Here is a 23,726-nt window from a genome sequence, read left to right as displayed (position 1 = left end):
CAGAGTGTCTAGAAATAAAACTTGAAAATCATGTAATAAGTGTAATTTTTCCTCCTAAAGACATGTGGTGACACTGATTCAAAAGTCTTGAAATAGTAAGAAAATTTTTTTAAAAATCAAGATCGGATGAAGGATGGATTTTCAGTTTTATTTTAATTCCATTTATGATTTTTAAGCATTGGCTGATGGGTAAAACACAAATGAAATTGGTGTGGCCTGATCAAATATGCTTCAAATAGCCAGTGACAGGCATTTTTCATATTTTCAATGCATATTTTAAATTTTCATTTATGTGAAAATAAAATATGCAATATTGATTTATTTTATTTATTTGATTGGTATTTTACACTGTACTCAAGAGTATTTCACTTATACCAGGGCGGCCAGCATTATGGTGGGTGGAAACTGGGCACAGCCCGGGGGGAAACCCACAACCATCCGCAGGTACGGCCGGAGAGGAACTCACAGCAACCACATTGGTGAGAGACTCCGGAGTCATTAGGCTGTGCTAGCGCACTAACCAACTGAGCCACTGCAATATTGAGCAAATGAAGTAAATTTTACAAAAACATCATTTTTATCGAAAGGTGAATTTCAATTATTTGGTTGCAAAAACTGTGTTGACATTGAAATCAATGCTATTCAGCATTGCACTATGAAGGCTGGGTACCAGTGTGAGCTTTAAAGCCCTAAGAGGATTTATAAGATGGATTTGTGCACGGTGGCCAGTGACAGACTGATGTCACAGGTGTGCTGAGAAGAAATGAACCACAGTGTACACATATACTTGTATACCTGTATATAATTACACGTACCTGAATACATACCTGTGCTATTGAAGGTAAGGTGACTCCCATCATACATGTATATCATATCAGTTCAGATGCACTGTACACCATATCAGAGAGAACATTTCTCTTGCTTTTACCACCGGCCCCTATAGCACAGTTGGTAGAGTGTCCACAACAGGAGCGGTAGATCCAGAGTCAATCCTGGGTCGGGTTACTCCTAACACCTTAAAAAAAGAGGAAGTTGTAATTCCTCGCATTAAGGGGATAGTGCATCAACTGGTTGACCCGTATCAGTATAATGGCTGGGGGGGGGGGGGGGGGCCTTACTTGCCTTCGGTAAGGCGTTTCAGTGAAGCAGCACTAGATAAAAGAACGGTGGAAATCCGTCCTGCAACAAGGAGTAACATTATCGTCATATAACTGAAAAATTGTTGGGTACGACATTAAACCCCAAGCACTCACTCACTCACGCTTTTAGTCTCTGATACATGCAGATGGACATGTACAGTAGATCTGCATCCTTCAAGCATCGGGTACAGATGCATTTCAGCTCTTAGACATGTAACTATTGTAAAAGTATCGAGACAATCTCAACTCGGCATTAACTTGACATTTACATATGTGCTGGAATTTTCCAAGCTACAGGTGTTTTTATCACAACCTGCACGATATCAAGAAATTTGCATATCTGTGTAATTTTAGATAAGCTTTGTCAAATATGTTTTAAGTCTTTTAAGTCCTCCATGGATGTTTCACACTGTGTTTTCTCTGGAAGAGTTCACAAAGAACACATTCTCCTTGTCAATATACAGTATTTGTTATGTGTATAAAGATGAAATGTGAGGATTTCCTTCACTGATAAACAGGATGTCTCACTGGCTAGAGTTAGATTTCACTTTTGTTATTGCACCAGCCATAAGTGGGAAGGTCTGTCGGCAGCCAGCGAATGGTCGTGGATTTCCTGCCACCATAATGCTGGCCGCCATCGTATAAGTGAAATATTCTTGAGTACGGCTTAAAACACCTATCGAATAAATAAATAATTAAATAAAATTTGTTATTACACACCCCAACGTCATGACATCACAAAGAAACGGTTTGTTTTATGATGTTCCAGTCCGAGCTTAGCAGAATGACGCCATAATACAAGTTCAGTCAACTTTTCTTATGTCATAGAACAAGACACGATGTCATGTGCAACGTCACACTATGTACACACGTTTGTGAAGACCTACAGCCTAAAACATTGCTGACACTTGCTCAAATCCACAAAATCATGATATTGTCCAAATATACAAATATGTAAGTAATAAATAGAACTTTGCACAGCGAAGGTTGAATATCATAAATATTTTTGTTGTGAAAGGAAGGGCAGGACAACTTCACATTTCTCAAGTTTGGTAGTTTCTGATTTCTGAGTTTGTTTCTTTAAATGTACATAAATCCGTCCATTTATGTGCAGTGAATGTCCTTTGTGTACTATTCAGTTTAACTTTTTCTGCTAATGTAGACTAAAACCTTTAAGGTAGACCCTGCTATTACATACATGAGGGTTGTGCACTATACATGTACATGTTACACTCATATTCACGTTTGTAGCGACACGGCCAAGTTCTAGAGTTTCTATTTATCATCTTCAAACATTGCTTTAAAAACAGGTATCGAAGTCTATGGGACCCTAAGAAGTAGAGTAAACATACATAAAGTAGTCAGAATAAAACCACTTTTTTTTTTCCTTCTTCTTCGTGGAAGTGTTTCTGCTTCAGTAATTTTTTTCGAACTTTAATCAAATATTGCGCAATTTAGCGTGTCATTCTACGGCCAACTGGGCAGCCGGTCCTGGCAGAACAGATCTTGTAATGACATTATAGTAATCTTTTGTTAATATCAATGTCATTAGCAAATGTACAACTTTTTTCCTGGCCTAGCAAGGCATCCTCAAGAGGATGCTCAGTACGGTTGTATGTCAGCCCGAACTGACAATTTGATGGAGTAGGGGTGGTCATTTATCTGCGTTCAGAACTACACAGGATACAGTATGTGTGTGGGTACTGTGGCAGTGACAATACAATACAATATAAAACATCCAGCACTCCAGGACGTGAACTTCTGGGTTCAGGATTTTTAGACCAGCAATTTTTCCCATAATTGAGGAAATGGATATAAAAGTGGGACTCGGTGTCACATGTCAAATACAGAAGCTGTGAGAGTGAGGCTTCAGGTTAGGGGCCAGAGATTGTTGACTGTCACAGTACATGTTAATGTGGGCCTGTGGTGGATGATGTGTATATACATGTCTATGGGAGATTAAGCATGGAATCTGGGTAACATGCACAACTTGTACCCTGACTTTATGTGACCGTGTCCCCTGTTTGAAGCCTGTTTAAAGTTGTGTGGTATCTACATGTATGTGACCGTGTCCCCTGTTTGAAGCCTGTTTGAAGTTGTGTGGTATCTACATGTATGTGACCGTGTCCCCGTGTTTGAAGCCTGTTTGAAGTTGTGTGGTATCTACATGTATGTGACCGTGTCCCCGTGTTTGAAGCCTGTTTGAAGTTGTGTGGTATCTACATGTATGTGACCGTGTCCCCGTGTGAAGCCTGTTTGAAGTTGTGTGGTATCTACATGTATGTGACCGTGTCCCCATGTTTGAAGCCTGTTTGAAGTTGTGTGGTATCTACATGTATGTGACCGTGTCCCCGTGTTTGAAGCCTGTTTGAAGTTGTGTGGTATCTACATGTTTAATATTTTCGAGGAGAAAACTCGCTCTTCAAATAACATTTAACATGTATCCTGCGATCAGCTGAACAGCCTGACATTATGCGACTGTACATTATTTGAGACCTCAATCACTGCTCATGTGGGTGTGACGGCATGCATATTCATTATATGCCTGTTGATCTCTACAGGCCTTGATTGTACCATGTTCAGGAAATCGTGCGCCAGAATGTGGAGTCCTTTCTGCTAAGAGGGAGAGCTGCCCGAGTTTAAGCTCAATACTAGGAAGTATGAATAAGGCTGCCCAGTGAAGAAAGCGTCAAGAACAGTTCTATAGGCATCATCTGTTTGCATACAGTCAAGAGGAAGTCTGACTGCAAGTGGCTTTTCGAAGATTCACTCTGAAGAAGAGTTCAATGCTGTGCTGTCTACATTGTGAATGGGGTGTATACACCAGACATCAAACAGCTTTTTTTTTTTTAGTGCCTTACTGAAGTTGATTTTCCTTCTTCCGTGATCCAAGTTTTATGCCAGTTTGCATCTTGTTAGGAAAGAGCGGACATCTACATGATATGATATGATATGATGATTTTGATGTGAGAAATTTCTTAACGTTGTACCAGGTTGGAAGCATTAAGGATTGCCATATTTTTCTGCCTCCACTTGTGGACTTTTTGAACATGTGGGAACTTTTCGGACGACACATTTTGGATCAACAGTTTTCATCATCACTCTGTAAATTGCATGCATAATGTGGGCCTTCAGTTGACCTTGTGTTATATGCTGAAAGCTGAGACTTGGATTATACTGTAACGTAGTTTTGCAACTTCTGCAGAAATCCAAGCTTTCCTTGGTTGGCACTGACCCCTTACCAGCTGTTTGCTTAAGTCATACATGTATTGGATGGTGTGAGTTAAAAATGTGTGTGATGTCGTGCATATGATTCTTAGCTATTCCCTATTCAGGATTTCACTTCTTCATTATTTAAGGATGATTTTACGTGTTTAAAAGTTTCATATAGTCGAACCTTTGTTACCTGTCACAACTCTAATATAATGGCATTACCACTGGCAGGTGCAGTGCTGTGTTCATTTTAAATTTTGTAAAAATATTTTGCTTACTCTACTTACATGTACGTGTACACGTGTGCAACAGGCAGCCTACAGATACCGTACATTCTGCATGTACAGTTCTGGCATGTAGTGAAGTGTTAGCAAAGTTAGTGTTTAAAAAAATTGAGACCAGCAGCCATATTGGACTGATTTGCAACGACAACTCATAGAAAAAAGATAGAGAAGCAAGTGATGTGTAACCTGCTTGCCAGCTAAAATATGCAGTATACTCAGAAGAATGTGTCTAGAGTGTGTGTTTCGTGGACAACATAACTTCTGACAAATTTCTCATTTAATATCATTTAATTTGCTATTTATTCTAATAGCATATAGCCTAGTGCCTCAGGGCTCTGCAAAGACCTGCTAAAACCAAGCCACAGATGTGCGGGTTTGAAGAGACACTGGCCATATATATTGAGAACATGTAGACAATAGGCAAAAATTCTGTTGTGTTGCTGATGAAACTGTTTTTGTGGTAGATTGTGTAAATAGCATTTATGATACGTCTCTGTTTTAAATACACACGTCAGAACGGTGCTCAGGCATTGTGTTTGTACTGCTCCAGTTATTATACAATGGTGGCTCTGATATACATGACAGGTAATTACATATAGGTCTTAACAGTTTATGTTTGTCATGATACCTTATCTATCAGGTTTGCATATAGGTAATTATTATTAGAGCTGTTGGATGTTTAGTAATTAGTCTTGAAATTATAAATACAAAGTACTAGTTTATGTGTATTTATCCAAGTGATCATATATGTAAATAATTTTTTATGTAGATACAAATTCATGCATGTGTTACATACGCACTTTAAGAGAACTGGATTGGACCTGGCTTGACGCAAAATTTTCATGGTTTAGGCAAACAGTAGGGTAGCAGTATAAAAAGCATTATACATGTACATCTACATCTACCTACATGTTCTTTAAAAGATGCTCTTTTTTGTTAAAGAAAAAACTAAAACAATTACAGTTACATGCACGATAACTGTTTTGCTAATTGACAAGGGAGTCGAGTGGACAGAAAACAAGTCTCAAGCTTTATCAGATTTATCGTTTTTTTAATGCACATGTGAATGCTTTAATTTAGAAGTCGCTGTTTTATTTTACTTGTATTTTCAGATTTTGATTCTGTGTAATTTGTCTTAAATTACACGTTAATGCTTCTTCTTTGGAACTCACTGGAGATGACTGAAACATAATTTCAGTATAAAAGTAATTGCTGGGGAAGTCAAATCAGAAGTTTTGGGCTGCTTCTGAGAAAACAGACACATTTTATATCAAAATTTATATTTTTTTAGAACAATTAAGAGCTGTGTTTTATCCCTCTTCCCTTTGCATTAACGTGAAAGTCAGAAAGGAAGAAATTTTTGCTGTTATGTGTGTGAATGATAGCAGAAATGCCCTCTGTTTTATGATACGTGTGCATGTATAGAAAAGGTTTTGTTATTCTTCGGTGTCACTTTCTCGTTCTTATATTTGGGCCATTGATTGCCAGATGATGATAAATTGCTGCATATATTCTGGTCGATGTGGATTGTGTGTCAGCAAGTGGCACAGATGCACGTTGTGTTCTGTTTACACTTATGTTAAAGGCCACACAGCAAGGATTGTTGGACGATACTTGTACCTGTAAAGTGTACCCACAAATGTGACAATTTTGGACGAAGCTGGTGCTTTCTGATCGATTTGTGTTTAACAAAACCCCTGCATGAAGCATTTTGGATATTACCTCTTGCCTTGGAGTTTTACATTTAGGGTACGGTGAATTGAGACATTTTGGGTCCCAGGCTACATGAACGATGTCTTTTTTATGCATACATGCTACATGTTCTCTGTGGATTGTGGACTAGATTAACATGTACATGTGGTACTTGTGTGGTGCATGGACATCTACATGTAGCTGTACTCTGTGGAAGATACAGTACTGAATAGTTCTCTGTGGATGCTACAGTAATTCTCTGTGGACGTTACGATATCGCTGTGAAAGTTGTGATATCACTGTGGGATTAAGGATATGTTATGACATTAAAATAGCACTAGGGACATTGAAACACCCATATGCCGCATAAGATATCATCGTGGATGTTATGATAATTCCCTGTGGTAGTTATGATATTACTGTGGAAGTTACAACAGTACTGTGGAAGCTACAGTATCACTGCGGTAGTTATGATATTGGTGTGGAAGTTATGATATCAATGTGGATGTTACCATTTCCACTTCTGTTTAACTCTGTAACACATAGTAACTACATGTACAAACTTCCTTAAGTTTATGTGGAATTACATATACATGTAGCTTGAAGTCTTACATTTACTCAGATGAATTGTGTGTCTTTACACTAGATTGTACTCAGCAAACTTTTCAAAACTTAATTGGCAAATGACAAGGCAGTTTAGATGAAATATTGCTCTAAGCATTACACATATACATGTCTGAACAGGTATACGCATTTATTTTATCTGTAATATGTTCTCATCTAACAATGTGAAAATGGTTTACATTTCATCGATTTGCGATTTATATTTTACTTAACTGCAGTTTCAAAAAACATTTACTTTTGATATCTTAGACAGTGTGCAATGCAGGACATCAACCCTACTGTAGTGTTAATTGTGTTTGTATGTAATGACAAGAAACACCTTTATCTATGACACACCTGTGAACATTGGTAACTTGAGGATTTCGCACCTGTTTTGATCTTAAAATCTGTGGTGAAAATGAAAGCGTTAAAGAGCCTGGTGAATGCTGTGGACCAAGTGGCCCTTATAGCAGGAGAGGTCCACTTTGAGGTGAGTGTCCTGTGAGCAGAGAGTAAAAAATGTATGTGCTTATTCCTTCATTCATTCATTCCTCTGTTATGTACATGTATTTTCCAAAGTGTCTGTCTGTCGGTGGAGTATGAACATCAGGCCTTCAAATCTGAGGTGTGCTACGCGTATCTGCACCCTCGTGAAACAAAGTCAAGGTGTGCTGGCTGGTGAGATACACCCGACAAAATCAAAATTCTGAGTAAAATGAATTGTGCAAGTAAAACGGTTCTCCTTTGCTAAGGGTGTGATAATCACACGCCTGCTCAAACTCAAAGATGAAGGGTGTGATAATCACACACCTGCTCAAACACAAAGACGAAGGGTGTGATAATCACACACCTGCTCAAACACAAAGACGAAGGGTGTGATAATCACATGCCTGCTCAAACACAAGGACGAAGGGTGCGATAATCACATACCTGCTCAAACACAAAGATGAAGGGTGTGATAATCACGCACCTGCTCAAACACAAAGACGAAGGGTGTGATAATCACGCACCTGCTCAAACACAAAGACGAAGACCTGAATCACTATGCTCATCCACAGATTTGTTTGTGGGAAGGTCAAGTTTCGATCATATCGAATAATCTACATGTATATTTTGACATTTTGGAGCTAGTGAACAACTTTTAGGCGATCAGTTTGTTAGCTGCTCAATTTGTTAGTGGGGAAAAGATATGCATGCGTAGTACATCAGTTCTTTTTGGATGTTGTAAGGTAAAACTATTTTTGCATAATTTTTAACATGTTTGTTTTACTCTAAGACCAATCCACGTGTATTTGTCACATGTCACAATTGGAACTACAGGTATCATGCAGTGGGACAACACAACCCTCCCTTTTGAGGGCGACTGGCAGAAAGGGTCTCACAGTATCATTGTGTTTTATACTACATATGTGAATAAGATACAGCTTCCAGTGTGAAAGAAAAGGGTTATTTTATCTTGGAAGGAGTACATTTCAGTTTATTTGAGAAAGTCTCTCAGTATACTTGTAGACACACTGTAGTACACTGTGCAGTGCATGCATGTACAAAATGTGTGTGGAAATGATCTATATGTACTTGTTCATACACTGTAAAATATGGGTGTGTTTTCCTACAAATGTATGCAGATTTACCTGGATTTGTCCTTAATTACAGGTGAATTGTATGCGTAGGATGCATGTTTACCGGCATTTATCTGCTTAACGATGTGCTAAAATTGGCCGTTAAGAGTATTCTGGGGGACCTTTATGATAATTTGTAAATGCTACATATATACAGTTAGTACAGTAATGTGTGTTTGTACACGAAGGTGAAACTATGTATGCTACTGAATACATAATGAAGTGAAATACCTACCTCTGATCATTATTCATTATAAATTAAGGCATGCATTTGTACAAATGCGCGTATATAATGGTTTTACACATTTATATACATGTGTCGTAGATCTGTTAATATTGCTGTCTTTCAAAATGGACTAAGGTGCGGACAAAGTTTAGTCTATTGGTTAAATAGACAGACTTCATACAAGGATATTGTAGCATAATACTATCATATCACAGACTCAAAGTGCAATTTATGCATTTTTTAAAGTTGATTTTGGAGAAAAAACTGCATGTGTTGGATTTGCCAATTTCAGGGCTTCACAAAAAGTGTAATTTTATCAGTCTATACACATTAATACCTTCAGAATCTGATTGTATAAACACCTTGCAAACATGGGGAAAAGGTTAAAAAATGCTTGAAACACAAACACAATTTACAAACATGGGAAAAGCTTGAAGGATTAGTGTGGCTGTATTACATACATGTATGTACATCAGTTTCATGTTTTTTTTTACCATGTTATGTCAACTATGGTCATCTGTAATACAATTGGAAGGTGGGAATACCCCCTCCCGAGGTTCATTAAGCGTAGGGTATTAATATGTCAGCATTGAGGTCACAGTCTGATATTACATAAAGCAAGCCTGTGCCCATGTGCAGGCTTAATGTTGAATGTACATGTAATTGTAAATCTCTAGCAAACTAACAAAAAAGGAAAAGGGACAAAATTTGTTCTCTCAATAATCCGACCACCGTTTTACTTGTGAGACTGCAGACTTAATGTGCTGGTACATATATGCAAAACTTACAACTTAAAAAAGTTGTTTGCGAAAATATGTTACGGTTCTAATTATTCATCCTGTACATCTAAATGAAGTGGGAAGCAGGCCGTGGTCTAGTGGTTAGAGGCACTTGTGTTTTAGTCACAAGGACACACAAGATGTGAGTTCAAACCCAGCCTTGGCAATGGAATTTCTAGATCCTCAATCTCAATGTATGTGTGGCCTTGGTGGCAACAGCCAAATAAATTAATCTGACATTGCAATCAAAACAATTTTGGGCTGACACTTTTCTTAAGCATACCGATAAACAGCAATCAAATAAATGAACATTATTATTATTAAACACAAATTTAAAATTCATATGTTTTATGTTGACAGTCACGCCCCAAATCCGTGGAACCGATCGACTACGAAACATTTGTGGTGAAGAACAAGACGTTACTACACAATGACCCGCAGGTTCACATGCTCAACTTTCCCCACGATGATGTCTCGGTCAGTTTATCTTTGCTTCTTCCCCTTCAGCATTTTTGATCTTTTGTCCAGATGACTTATCACATTATAAATATCAGACCAATTTTTTGAAAGATTTTTCTGTATTAAGTCTGTGCAATTTTAGAGAAAGTGAAAAGCTCTTAATTTTGTCATAAACATGCATATTAATCTGGATAATCAGCTCAAAAGTACTGGTTTTTTAATTAAGGTGTTTTGTGAGTGAGTGAGTGAGTGCTTGGGGTTTAACGTCGTACTCAACAATTTTTCAGTCATATGACGACGAAGGAATCCTTAGGGTGCATGCACGTGTAATGTGCCTCCTTGCTGCAGGACGGATTTCCACCGCTCTTTTATTTAGTGCTGCATCACTGAGACGACTTACTGAAGGCAAGTAAGCCGCCCCGCCCGAGCCATTATACTGATACGGGTCAACCAGTCGTTGCACTATCCCCTTCATGCTGAACGCCAAGCGAGGAAGTTACAACTTCCTCTTTTAAAGTCTTAGGTGTGACTCGACCAAGGATTGATCCTGGATCTACCGGTCCCGAAGCGGACGCTCTACCAACTGTGCTATCCGGGCCGGTCAAGGTGTTTTGTGGCCTACATGTACCTACAGTTGTATTCAGTAGAGAAAAGAAGTGTTTTTTTTTTTTTTTAAGGTTTAACACTTTAAGTTCGGATATGAGAACGTGTAATAATAAATGAACTGTTTTGATATTTGAGAACAATTTCTGGTCAAAGTCACTGAATATTTGTCTTGTAAATATAAAATGTTTTTTTCAAAGCTCACTGGCACTGTTATATCCTCACAGGAAGTCTCAAAAGAGCGGAAGTTCCGAACTGTTCGCTCCACGGTTCCGAAGAACGCTACAAAGGAGGCATCCAGTTTACTTGTCCGGGAATGTATACGGACTTACACGAGTGATTGGCACTTGGTGGAATACAAGTACAAGAATTATTCCGGGAATTATAGGCAGCTACCCAAGTAAGTAGCAGGCATTGTGCTGACCAAGAGTGTTTGTCTTAAAACAAGAGGTTTTAGTCTTTAAAATTGTTAATATGAGTAGGCCTACTTTCTAGCTTGACTCTGTGCAGAGATAGGTCGAGTATTGGTCAGTGTCATTGTTAAGACTGTGTGGGGTGTCCTGTCAGGTGGCTTTATTATGGTGCTTTAGTGAGTCAGCACTATAAATACATTTATTATATTTAAGGATTGAGACATACCTGCTACAAGAATAGCTGATGTCATTATAATTTTTTTTAGGTTGAGTGCCATGTCTGGTATCTTCCCTGTGGTGTTTTAGTGAGGCAGCACTATGTACATGTCAGAACTTGGGCCTGGCCTGATCTAGGGAGACAAAGAAGATATGACCAGGATGTTAATCCTAGCCACATTTACATGCAACAATTCTGCAATTTTTTTTTTTTTTTTTTAGCTACGTTAATTAACTTTAAGAGTCTGAGCTAAAGATCTGCAAGCATTTTTCTGTTGTAGAATTTCATTTTTATCTGAATTGGAATATCTTCTTTCAGATTTGACTGATTTTGGCTTCCTGACCTCAGGATTTAATCATTATTTCATTTTTTCTTTTTTTTTTTTGGTCTCAGGCATTTGTGAATTTTAAGCAATTTTGTTTTTGTTGTTATTTTTTATTCCATTTTGTTTTATTGTGCAAATTTTAACCTTCTCTGTTTCAGCCAAAAGTCAAGAGATGCATTACCCGAGCATGTGTTTGAAATTGACGCTGAAGCCGAGGAGAAAGATGAGGTGGGTAATTGTCAGATGACAATCTGACCTTTTGACTGGTCAGATATTATATGCTTTGTCAGTATCAAGTCAGTATTGTATTAAAAAAAAAAGAAGTGTAATAATTCATTTTGATTTGTGAGTTAAGTGCTAAGAAATTAACATTAACTGGTTTTCCCTCCAATAAATGTGGCTAGTTTTTAAGAAGAAGAGATGGGGGAGGGGATACATTGGAAATATTTGTATTTGGCACAAAAATTTAACAGTTTAAACTTTAAAATTCTTGTTTGAAGAATGATTTTTGCTTGTATTTTCAGTAGTTTCCATTTCAATTTGTTGCAGGAATTGAATTACTCTAGAAGCCTTAGCTCGGCTGTAACAAAGAAGGGCTGGTTGTTCAAAGGGCCGGAGGGAAAAGACAAGGATATCATCATCAGCTTCACAAGGGTAATGACCATGAGTTTGTCGTAACAAAATGACGAGAATTTCAAAGCTGAACCTGTGGCTACATCTGTAGAGCCAAATTGCAGTAGTCAAATGTTTCTTTTCTCATCTGGACCCACCGTTATGTTTATAACAATGTGTGCAGGCAGAATAGGACCGTACTGAATTACCTCCCTTGAGATCGCTCTCTTGTTAAAAGGTTGCATTTTTAGGAGTTGACTGTGGTTAGGTGGGACCTCGGTATTATGGTCAATAACAGGTTTCAGAGTTAAAGCAACATAAGCTAGTTGAAGCCCTAGTTTTAGGACAGATTTTAAGTTTGTAAACATAGTTGAAAAGCCCTAGAAAACATAATGTATTGTTTTTTTTATTCAACTCTGCGGTAAATTGAACACATCCTGGGCCTAATTACAGTATAGCTCAGGCTAAAAGGCAATTGTTTTCCACTTATATCGCGCTCCGAGATACGGAATAATACTCTGCTGACGCGTGACAACCCTCTACTGAACTGTATAAAAATGGTACCATTCAACTGAGTTTAAAGATCCTTCCTGTGTTTGCTCTAAAAATTTCCCGAATGAAATGCATTTTTAGGGGCTAGTCAATGTTATAAAGTATTACTTTTGGTGCTAAAAAGTAGAATATCATCCCAAAAAATGTACGAGATCAATTTTTGATTGAACTTTCAGAATAAAGCAAAACGAGCAACTTCTCTATCAAAAAAATGTACGCCAAATCAAAATGGTTAAAGTTTTTTATGTTAGCTTTTTTTTTGTGTGTCCCTTTTTTCAAGAGATTCTGTGTTTATTCAAATAATGATTATCAAAAATTATTCTCTGTCTGTTGCAGCAATTTAAGCGTAGGTTCTTCATTCTAAAGCAGCAGGCTGACTTCACATACGTACTACAATTTTACAAAGATGACAAAAAACAAGAGGCTCGGGGAGCCATATTTCTGGACATTGCTCAGGATGTCGTCAGGGTAAAGTTGTGTTTTTCTTAATATTTACAAATTGCTATACTCTATCCAGTTTCCTGTAAGTTGTCTTGTCCTGGGCTGGAGTGCAGATTCTTCGAATGTCTTGTGTTGTGGGGCCTCCATGGCTCAATTGTTTAGCGTGAAGAGCACAGCAGAATTGCCAGGATTCTCTCACCAGTGCAGTCGCTGTGAGTTCAAGTCCAGCTCATGCTGGCTTCCTCTTCGGTCGCTAGTGGGAAGGTCTTGCAGCAACGTGCGGATGGTTGTGGGTATCCCCAGGGCTCTGCCCGGTTTCCTCCGACCATAATGCTGGCCACCATCGTATAAGTGAAATATTCTTGAGTACGGCGTTAAACACCAATCAAATAAATAAATAATTCGAACGTCTTGTGTATATTACGTAAATCCTGTCCTAAAATAGTATTACATGTACATTATTGTTCTGGAATGTTTTCGTTATTTTCATGAAAAACATAAAGTCGTAGAACGCAAAGTTTATGTTAATAATTTATGTTAATTTATGTTAATAATCACAATATGATTTTGAAGAAATGCTGATGATACATAAAGGTTTGGGTCCCCACTCCACATTCCACCAGAATGGTGAGAGGAGGAATTACTCTTTTACAGTGTTATAGTACACCTCTGTGTGTTTTTTGGGTCCCCACTCCACATTCCACCAGAATGGTGAGAGGAGGAAATACTCTTTTACAGTGTTATAGTACACCTCTGTGTGTTTTTTGGGTCCCCACTCCACATTCCACCAGAATAGTGAGAGGAGGAATTACTCTTTTACAGTGTTATAGTACACCTCTGTGTGTTTTTTGGGTCCCCACTCCACATTCCACCAGAATGGTGAGAGGAGGAATTACTCTTTTACAGTGTTATAGTACACCTCTGTGTGTTTTTTGGGTCCCCACTCCACATTCCACCAGAATGGTGAGAGGAGGAATTACTCTTTTACAGTGTTATAGTACACCTCTGTGTGTTTTTTGGGTCCCCACTCCACATTCCACCAGAATGGTGAGAGGAGGAAATACTCTTTTACAGTGTTATAGTACACCTCTGTGTGTTTTTTGGGTCCCCACTCCACATTCCACCAGAATGGTGAGAGGAGGAATTACTCTTTTACAGTGTTATAGTACACCTCTGTGTGTTTTTTGGGTCCCCACTCCACATTCCACCAGAATGGTGAGAGGAGGAATTACTCTTTTACAGTGTTATAGTACACCTCTGTGTGTTTTTTGGGTCCCCACTCCACATTCCACCAGAATGGTGAGAGGAGGAATTACTCTTTTACAGTGTTATAGTACACCTCTGTGTGTTTTTTGGGTCCCCACTCCACATTCCACCAGAATGGTGAGAGGAGGAAATACTCTTTTACAGTGTTATAGTACACCTCTGTGTGTTTTTGGGGTCCCCACTCCACATTCCACCAGAATGGTGAGAGGAGGAAATACTCTTTTACAGTGTTATAGTACACCTCTGTGAGTTTTTTGGGTCCCCCACTCCACATTCCACCAGAATGGTGAGAGGAGGAAATACTCTTTTACAGTGTTATAGTACACCTCTGTGTGTTTTTTGGGTCCCCACTCCACATTCCACCAGAATGGTGAGAGGAGGAAATACTCTTTTACAGTGTTATAGTACACCTCTGTGTGTTTTTTGGGTCCCCACTCCACATTCCACCAGAATGGTGAGAGGAGGAATTACTCTTTTACAGTGTTATAGTACACCTCTGTGTGTTTTTTGGGTCCCCACTCCACATTCCACCAGAATGGTGAGAGGAGGAAATACTCTTTTACAGTGTTATAGTACACCTCTGTGTGTTTTTTGGGTCCTCACTCCACATTCCACCAGAATGGTGAGAGGAGGAAATACTCTTTTACAGTGTTATAGTACACCTCTGTGTGTTTTTTGGGTCCCCACTCCACATTCCACCAGAATGGTGAGAGGAGGAAATACTCTTTTACAGTGTTATAGTACACCTCTGTGTGTTTTTTGGGTCCCCACTCCACATTCCACCAGAATGGTGAGAGGAGGAAATACTCTTTTACAGTGTTATAGTACACCTCTGTGTGTTTTTTGGGTCCCCACTCCACATTCCACCAGAATGGTGAGAGGAGGAATTACTCTTTTACAGTGTTATAATACACCTCTGTGTGTTTTTTGGGTCCCCACTCCACATTCAACCAGAATGGTGAGAGGAGGAATTACTCTTTTACAGTGTTATAATACACCTCTGTGTGTTTTTTGGGTCCCCACTCCACATTCAACCAGAATGGTGAGAGGAGGAATTACTCTTTTACAGTGTTATAATACACCTCTGTGTGTTTTTTGGGTCCCCACTCCACATTCCACCAGAATGGTGAGAGGAGGAATTACTCTTTTACAGTGTTATAGTACACCTCTGTGTGTTTTTTGGGTCCCCACTCCACATTCCACCAGAATGGTGAGAGGAGGAATTACTCTTTTACAGTGTTATAATACACCTCTGTGTGTTTTTTGGGTCCCCACTCCACATTCAACCAGAATGGTGAGAGGAGGAAATACTCTTTTACAGTGTTATAGTACACCTCTGTGTGTTTTTTTCTCAGATTGTCTGAAAACATAAAATTAAAATTTCAGTTTTAAGGTAGAGTTAAATTTCTAGTATTGTTTTTCTTTCACAACTCGAAGAAGAAAAACGTGTGTTTTGAGTCCAGTATTATAAAATACGCTTTCTGACTTCGTGTTTTTTTCCTCAGAACACGAAGAAGGGGAAGTTCTGTTTTGAGGTGCAGATGCAGAATGGTCAGCATTATTTGTTTGGGGCAGAAAATGAGAGTGAGCTGGAGGAGTGGATGCAGACCCTGAAAAGGGTCATCCACGTGGCGGAGACCGGGTCACAAGCGTCCACAGACTCACGCTCAAGAGGTGAGACACTGACCTCAGTTAATTGCTATCTTCTTGCGCCACCAATTTATTTTGTGGTGTGTACTTACAAGCAAACACTTAAAAAATCCAGGTAAGGAATATTAAAAAAATAATATTGAAAATCAAACTTTTTATGTTTTCCGGTTTTAATGTTTTTAATGATTTTCCAGTTTTTCAAGCCTTTCTGAGCACATTAATATATGCCTTCATCAGGAAAGATTGATAGACAGTCCACATTTCCCCACAAATTAGATGATCTTTCAGTTTTGCATTTATGGCCTCCTCTGACATTGAAAAGGGATTCATTCTGCACGTAAAACAAGAATTGAAATTGAGATGGCCTTACAGCTGTGCGTCACATTGTATATTTGAACCCAGTTCTTGCTGCTTTGGCTGTTAGGAGGTTTGTCAGATATGTAGCAGAGGTCGGTGGTTTACTTTGAATACTCTGGTTTCTTTCGCCCATAAACCTGACTGTCTTCTTAAGAGGGTGAAATTTTGAGTATGGTGTTAAACACCATTAAGAGTGTGAAATTTGAGTACCGTGTTAAACACCATTGAAGCACATTTTGAGAGGCAAATAAATGTCATGAGATCTTACTTTTAGTATGAAACTTTTATTTTCCAATGGGACTCTCAGAATCGGGAACAACTTAGTCATGGGCAACACATTTAGTGTAAAACACCAATCGCATTCTATGCTTGCATAAGTTTTGTGTACTTGAAGGATTTCCTTGATTGGTCATTGGTTTCCTTGAAATAATTGCTCAAATTCTTCCCTGATTTTGATCAAATTTTATGTGCAGAGTAAAATCAGCTGGATCTATGCATAACTTTTGCACATTTAGTGTGAGGTATTATATATCTGAATTAGCAACCTTGTTTGTTTTAATTTCAACTTTGTATTTTATTTTGCAGATGACCTGTCCACACCTGACAAGGGAGATGGGAAGAAAGAGAGTGCGCACGGACTCGTCAAAGTAAGGGAGACATTTGCATAATGTAGTAGGGTAGCCAAATTTTAATGGAATGCTGTGTCATAAGTAGAACAAGGAAGGAGTTTATAACCACAAAATTAACTGCATTCAACTGCGTGTTTAATTATAGAACTAATTGGACAAGACAAGACAGTGTAGTTTTGTCATTTATTGTAAGAGATCTACAAGTTTCGAACAGAGTTAAACATAAACTTGAGATTTCATGTAGGTTGAATTATTTTACCAATATGCGTCTTCACAAAATAGATTAGGTGGTAAAATGAGTGCTTAAGTAGTGTAAGGCTTAATTACATAGACCAGTAGTCCAAATATTTATTTCTATACATTTTTGACGTATGAGATAGCTAATTTAATTTTCAGTCTTCAGCTAAATTTATGATTTGTAAAGCCTACTTGGTACAATCCAAGTATACTTAAGTTTTCATTTACGTATTTTAATGGTTGAGATTTAGATTCGTTTTGTGCTTTACCGTCACGAGTAGTTGCCGTTAACCTTTTGACCTTGATTTGGCAAGCCTCATCACTGATGTTCTTTCATGCCCTCTTGAGGATTTATGTTGAACATTTATCGGTCAGTACATGTAGAACTGCATTAATTGTCGGTCTGAAATATTTTGCACATAGATTAGATAAGTGTAAGTTTAGAGAATTATGAGAAACATGAATTCATATGGAGTTTTATTTGGGGGGGGCCATCATTTCCTGCAACATCATGGTGACCTTGACATTGTTCAAGTGTCAGGTTCGAAATTTATTAGTGGTGACAGTGATGCAAAGTGATCAAAAAGTCTAGAATTGAATTAACAAATTTGTGTGTCATGTTTGTCTTGAAATATGTACCTCAGTGTTGTTTGTTTATGTGTGTTTTGTGCTGGTCTAAATTTGTGTTTATTAATAAGATAGTTGGGGAATTGATACATGTAAGTAATATGGAATATAGTTCATGTGATGCGAAATCCCGCTTCTCAACACGAATTTAATTCAAAGTGATTGGGCTGACACGTACACAAGTCTATCCAGTAACCTGCAAATCTCGTTTTAAAGCGGGATTTCGTCTTACAGGACTGAGGGCCAAGAATATGGTGTACGCGTAGGAATCCCTTCTATATGAACTGAATTTCCACTCGAGCCAGTGTAGTAATATGTAACTGAAATAACCTTTAGAGGGAAGATTGCAATTTTACATGCATGCCTCTGCAACATTAGCTGCTTCCACTTGCAGTTGTGCATTTGTAATTTGCAACATTCCATCGATGTTTTGTGGCATTCTCTTTAGTGTTGAAGGTACATTGTAATAACAACTAGATGAAAAACCTTTTGAGTGACAGTCTGAAATTATTACAGGCTGAAGAATATACTTTCAGTTCTGAGTGAACTTGTTTGCTAAGTGTGGAAAGTGGACTATATTTTCAGTATTCTAGAGAAACAGAGACAGCTTTAACAAAAGCAAGGCAGGAAGGACGACATAAAATGTTTGATATTTTCCCAGACATGCAGGTAAGCTATCCCTCAAACAGAAGCTCTCCTTTATCACAGTTTAGACATACATGTATTTGATCATCTTTTTCTTCTTTTTTTTTTTTTGTCACTGGGCACGTTTTGGGAATGTTTCTTTCAGCATTCTTTTCTTGCACATCATTATTCACTGCAGCTGGTGGTTTCTTATGTTGCGCTCATCCATTTCACATGTTTACTTCCTGTTGAAAGAGAATAATTTACAAGTTCATGCATTTACTTAACTCCATCTGTACACCGTCTATGCCGTGCTTTATAGTAAGCTCAAATTTACATCTGAAAGCTGTGACCGTCGAAAGTATTATAATTTACTTTCCAATTGAATTTTTGTTTATATATGTATTCAGAAGGTGTCTAGAAAAATGTTATATTTAATTGGCGATGAATGGTTGATCAAGTTACAAATTTTTGTTCTCCAAAGCCGTAAAGAACAATTTAATCAACAGCTTGCAAATTCTGATGAGAATGCATGGAAGAAATAATATTCGTATTAATTGCAATTTTCTGCATGCTAACATATGAAAAAAGTTTGTTGCTGTTTTTTTTTTTTTTCGGTTTGTGCAAAGAAATTAAAGGTGTGTATGATTTAGTAGTGTTTATAGTTAATAAGTGTGATTGTTTTAATACCTGTATCTCGTCAAGCTTCACCTGGCATTCATTAACATTTAATACAACCACTAACAAGCCAAATTCAAATTCTTAGATTGGCGTCAATGCTTTTTTAGAAAATGCAAAGGTCGTTCATGAAGGTAAGGTTTGCAGCACCGTGTATAAATATTATACACATGTATTTATGCTTTGTAATGGCTGAATGTGGGAGGTTCATTATATATGTAGGGTTCATTATATATGTAGAGGTTCATTATATACGTAAAAGTTCATTATATACATAGAGGTTCATTATGTATGTTGAGGTTCATTATATACTTAAAGGTTCATTATATACGTTGAGGTTCATTATATACGTAGAGGTTCATTATGTATGTTGAGGTTCATTATATACGTAAAGGTTCATTATATACATTGAGGTTCATTATATACGTAGAGGTTCATTATGTATGTTGAGGTTCATTATATACGTAAAGGTTCATTATATACGTTGAGGTTCATTATATATGTAGAGGTTTAGTGTACCATTATATAAAACTGTATGGGAACTACCGACTTTGAATGTGGGGGTCAAAAAGGTTTCTTCTGAAAAACGCCTTTTTTGTTGTTTTACTTTTATTGTTATTGATTTTATTGATATATACATATTTGTGTTAATTTACCCGGTTTTTGTACGTGGGAAGGTATGCAGCAACCTGCGGATGGTCGTGGGTTTCCCCTGGGCTGTGCCCGGTTTCCACCCACCATAATGCTGGCCGCCGTCGTATAAGTGAAATATTCTTGAGTACGGCGTAAAACACTAAATAAATAAATAAATAAATACTTCTGGTTGTGGCAGCCAGCTCTCTATATAGATATGGTATTTGCATATGTAAATACATGGAGATGTAAATGCACATATGGCAACATGGCAATTTCAGTTGTATTTAAATATCCTTTCTGACCTCCACATCAGAAGAGTTGGTTTATACATATCATATCCATGGACAGGATGGTAGAGTGTTAGCCCTTACTTGTAACCATATGTTTAGCCAGGGGGGTGTCACAGTGCATTTGAGACACCTTATTTTGACAAAATTGACTTGGGGGAGAAAGGGGAAGATCGAGGAAACAAAATAAGAAAATTTGGAAATGAGACACCCTGACTTTAATTTCTGGTTAAATATATGCTTGCGATATGCATATATATGCTGCTTTATTTATTACACCTATATAATTGCACTGGTAGATTTCATAGGATATGATGGAACAGTGGCATGGGTAAAAATAGTGGAACAAAATTGTTTTTGTTTTTTTCCATTTACATATGTATACAGGGGATACATTTATAAGTTTGCATGTTCCATAGCGACATGACATCAGTGGGATGACTTTTGAGTTAGGTATCACCAAAGTTATGGTGACCTGACATAACAATTATGATTCTGTAAGCACATCTGACACGGGAAACCAACAGGTTTATCTGCTTGCAGGTGCCCGATGAGCCTGCTACTCTACCTACCAAGGGACAAAACTCATTTCTTGACAAAACTTTACTTTTTAAGAGAGTACGGAATATTTTCCTTCCAGCATATTACTGGATGTATATGTTAACCAGTTTTATGATCCATCAGCCTGAGGATGGTTATGGGTTTCCCCCTACACTCTGTCCTTTTCCTCCCTGGCATACTGCTGGCTGCTGTCATATAAGTGAAATATTCTTGAGTAAGAGAATATGGAATATTTTCCTTCCAGCATAATACTGGATGTATGTGTTAACCAGTTTTATGATCCATCAACCTGAGGATGGTTATGGGTTTCCCCCTACACTCTGTCCTTTTCCTCCCTGGCATACTGCTGGCCGCTGTCATATAAGTGAAATATTCTTGAGTACGGCATAAACCACCAATCAAATAAATACATCATTACACGATCATCCAGATCTTAGCATAATTCTAGACTCAGTAGCATGTGTGTCTGGTAAAGGGTGCTTGGTGGGATAGAGGCCTATATGTACATGTATATCTAGCTTGTATTAGCCAGGTCACAGTCCTCAACACTTCTGCTGTCCTAGATCAAGGTGGTGCAGATTTGTTACAATATCTGAAGTAGTGTGGTACAGATTTGTTACAATGTCTGAAGTAGTGTGGTACAAATTTGTTGTTACAGTGTATAAAATAACATGGTACAAATTGATTACCATATGTAACATAATGCTGTACAAATTTGTTAAAACATGTAGAAGACTGGTAGTTGGGTACAAATTTATTAGAGTTTTTAACATAGTATGGTATAAATTTATTACACTAGGTAGAATAATGTGGTACAAATTTGTAACAGCATAAAAAAAATTGTGGAACAAATTTGTGACATGTACAGTACACAGTTGTGGATCAAATTGATTACATTGCACATGTATGAGATAACAGGCAAGTAGTGTAGAATGCTATTGATGTGGCCTAAAAAAAGGCCGGGATGCACTTTCTCAAAACTTTCTACTCGTCAATCCATTTTTGTAGACTTTCTCACACATCTCATCACTTTGTAACTTTGTAATGTAGACCTAATTTCAAGAACAAAAGAAGAATTAGATTTAACAAGTTTTGTGAATGTTCCAAAGATAGAACATTCTGCAGCATTTTTTCATGTAACAGTAACAGTTTTATTTTAATGCGACAATTGCAGTTACATATGCAGACTAAATAATTTAAGTGTGTTTGGGGAAAAAAACAAGAAAAAAAAACATGTTGAGAGACTAATACTTTTTTTTCATACATTTTCAACTGCAGAATTATTTTGAAAGAGAGTCGTAAATTGAAACAACTTCTTAACAGTGGATTCTGATGCGTGTAATTTTACTCACAGCTGGTATATTACATGGACATGTGATGAAAGGCGGTAAACCACGGGGCTGACGTTCATTAACTATTTGCCCGAAGGTTGAAACAGTATGTACATACATGTAAGGTACTTTATCGCCTGTCTGAAAGAAAAGTATATTGAGGAAAAAAATTCTCAGATTCTCTCAGAAAATGGCTGCTGTTTTACATATCATTGTGACACTATAAAGTAGGAAAGCTTCTCTTACATTGTCATGATTATCTCCCTTGCATTGAGGTTTTGTTTCATTTTTCACCGCCAGAGAGCGATGTTGCCTGCAGACCTGGATGAAGCTGAGGACAATGTAGATGAGGTTTACCCAGAACAGTTAGGAAGCCGCTACTATGTCCAGCTGAAGGACTTCCAGCTAAAACTCCAAGTGTCCCTCAATGTCAACGGAGAGGAGAAAAACACAAATGTGAGGATTTTGAAAGGGCCTTGGATATTGTATGAATGTAATTTGTGGGAATTTTGAAAGACTTTAAGATCTTATTGTCAATAATTCCTGGGAATTTTGAAAGACTTTAAGATCTTATTGTCAGTAATTCTTGGGAAGTTTGAAAGACTTTAAGATCTTATTGTCAGTAATTCTTGGGAAGTTTGAAAGACTTTTAAGATCTTATTGTCAGTAATTCCTGGGAATTTTGAAAGACTTTAAGATCTTATTGTCAGTAATTCTTGGGAAGTTTGAAAGACTTTTAAGATCTTATTGTCAGTAATTCCTGGGAATTTTGAAAGACTTTAAGATCTTATTGTCAATAATTCCTGGGAATTTTGAAAGACTTTAAGATCTTATTGTCATGAATTCCTGGGAATTTTGAAAGACTTTTAAGATCTTATTGTCAATAATTCCTGGGAATTTTGAAAGACTTTAAGATCTTGTTGTCAGTAATTCTTGGGAAGTTTGAAAGGCTTTGTGATCTTATTGTCAGTAATTCCTGGGAATTTCGAAAGGCTTTGCGATCTTATTGTCAGTAATTCCTGGGAATTTTGAAAGACTTTAAGATCTTGTTGTCAGTAATTCTTGGGAATTTTGAAAGGCTTTGCGATCTTATTGTCAGTAATTCTTGGGAAGTTTGAAGGACTTTAAGATCTTATTGTCATTAAGTCTTGGGAAGTTTGAAAGGCTTTAAGATCTTATTGTTAGTAATTCTTGGGAATTTTGAAGGACCATGACATATAACTGTAATCTCTGAAAGTTTGAAAGGCTGTAAGATATTACTGTAGTTTTTGAGAGTTTTGAAAGGCCATGAAATACAGTATTACTGTACTTGTAATGCCTTAGAATTACTGTAATTTTTTTTAACTTTTGAAAGGCGTAAACATACTACTGTAGTTCTTGAGAATGTTCATAGGCCGTAAGATATTTACTGTAATTTCGAAAAATTTAGGTAAGCCAAAAGATACTATGTTTACTGAGAATCTGATAGGCTTAAAGTTATGTTACTGTAATTTTTATGAAGTTTGAAAAGCCATAATATATTGCTGTAATTCCTGAGAATGTTAAAGTGTCATATGATATTGATGTAGTTTCTGAGAATGTTAAAGTGTCATATGATATTGATGTAGTTTCTGAGAATGTTAAAGTGTCATATGATATTGATGTAGTTTCTGAGAATGTTAAAATG

At 37.4% G+C, this 23,726-nt stretch overlaps 1 protein-coding gene across 1 annotated transcript in view; it reads left to right on the top strand.

Annotated features, from left to right (window-relative positions):
- The window catches only part of LOC135479173 (dedicator of cytokinesis protein 9-like), a 121,835-nt gene that overhangs the window by 26,963 nt on the left and 71,146 nt on the right, over positions 1 to 23,726 (top strand). The window contains exons 2-10 of the mRNA XM_064758947.1: positions 9,916 to 10,032; positions 10,845 to 11,017; positions 11,731 to 11,800; positions 12,122 to 12,226; positions 13,073 to 13,204; positions 15,949 to 16,117; positions 17,036 to 17,097; positions 18,529 to 18,612; positions 22,361 to 22,516. Coding sequence (XP_064615017.1) covers positions 9,916 to 10,032; positions 10,845 to 11,017; positions 11,731 to 11,800; positions 12,122 to 12,226; positions 13,073 to 13,204; positions 15,949 to 16,117; positions 17,036 to 17,097; positions 18,529 to 18,612; positions 22,361 to 22,516 — 1,068 coding nt within the window. The remainder of the gene's footprint in view (positions 1 to 9,915; positions 10,033 to 10,844; positions 11,018 to 11,730; positions 11,801 to 12,121; positions 12,227 to 13,072; positions 13,205 to 15,948; positions 16,118 to 17,035; positions 17,098 to 18,528; positions 18,613 to 22,360; positions 22,517 to 23,726) is intronic.

The sequence above is a fragment of the Liolophura sinensis genome, chromosome 12 (assembly GCF_032854445.1).
Source record: "Liolophura sinensis isolate JHLJ2023 chromosome 12, CUHK_Ljap_v2, whole genome shotgun sequence".
Lineage (NCBI taxonomy): Eukaryota > Metazoa > Mollusca > Polyplacophora > Chitonida > Chitonidae > Liolophura > Liolophura sinensis.
This window is presented reverse-complemented; position numbering and strand designations above follow the sequence as displayed.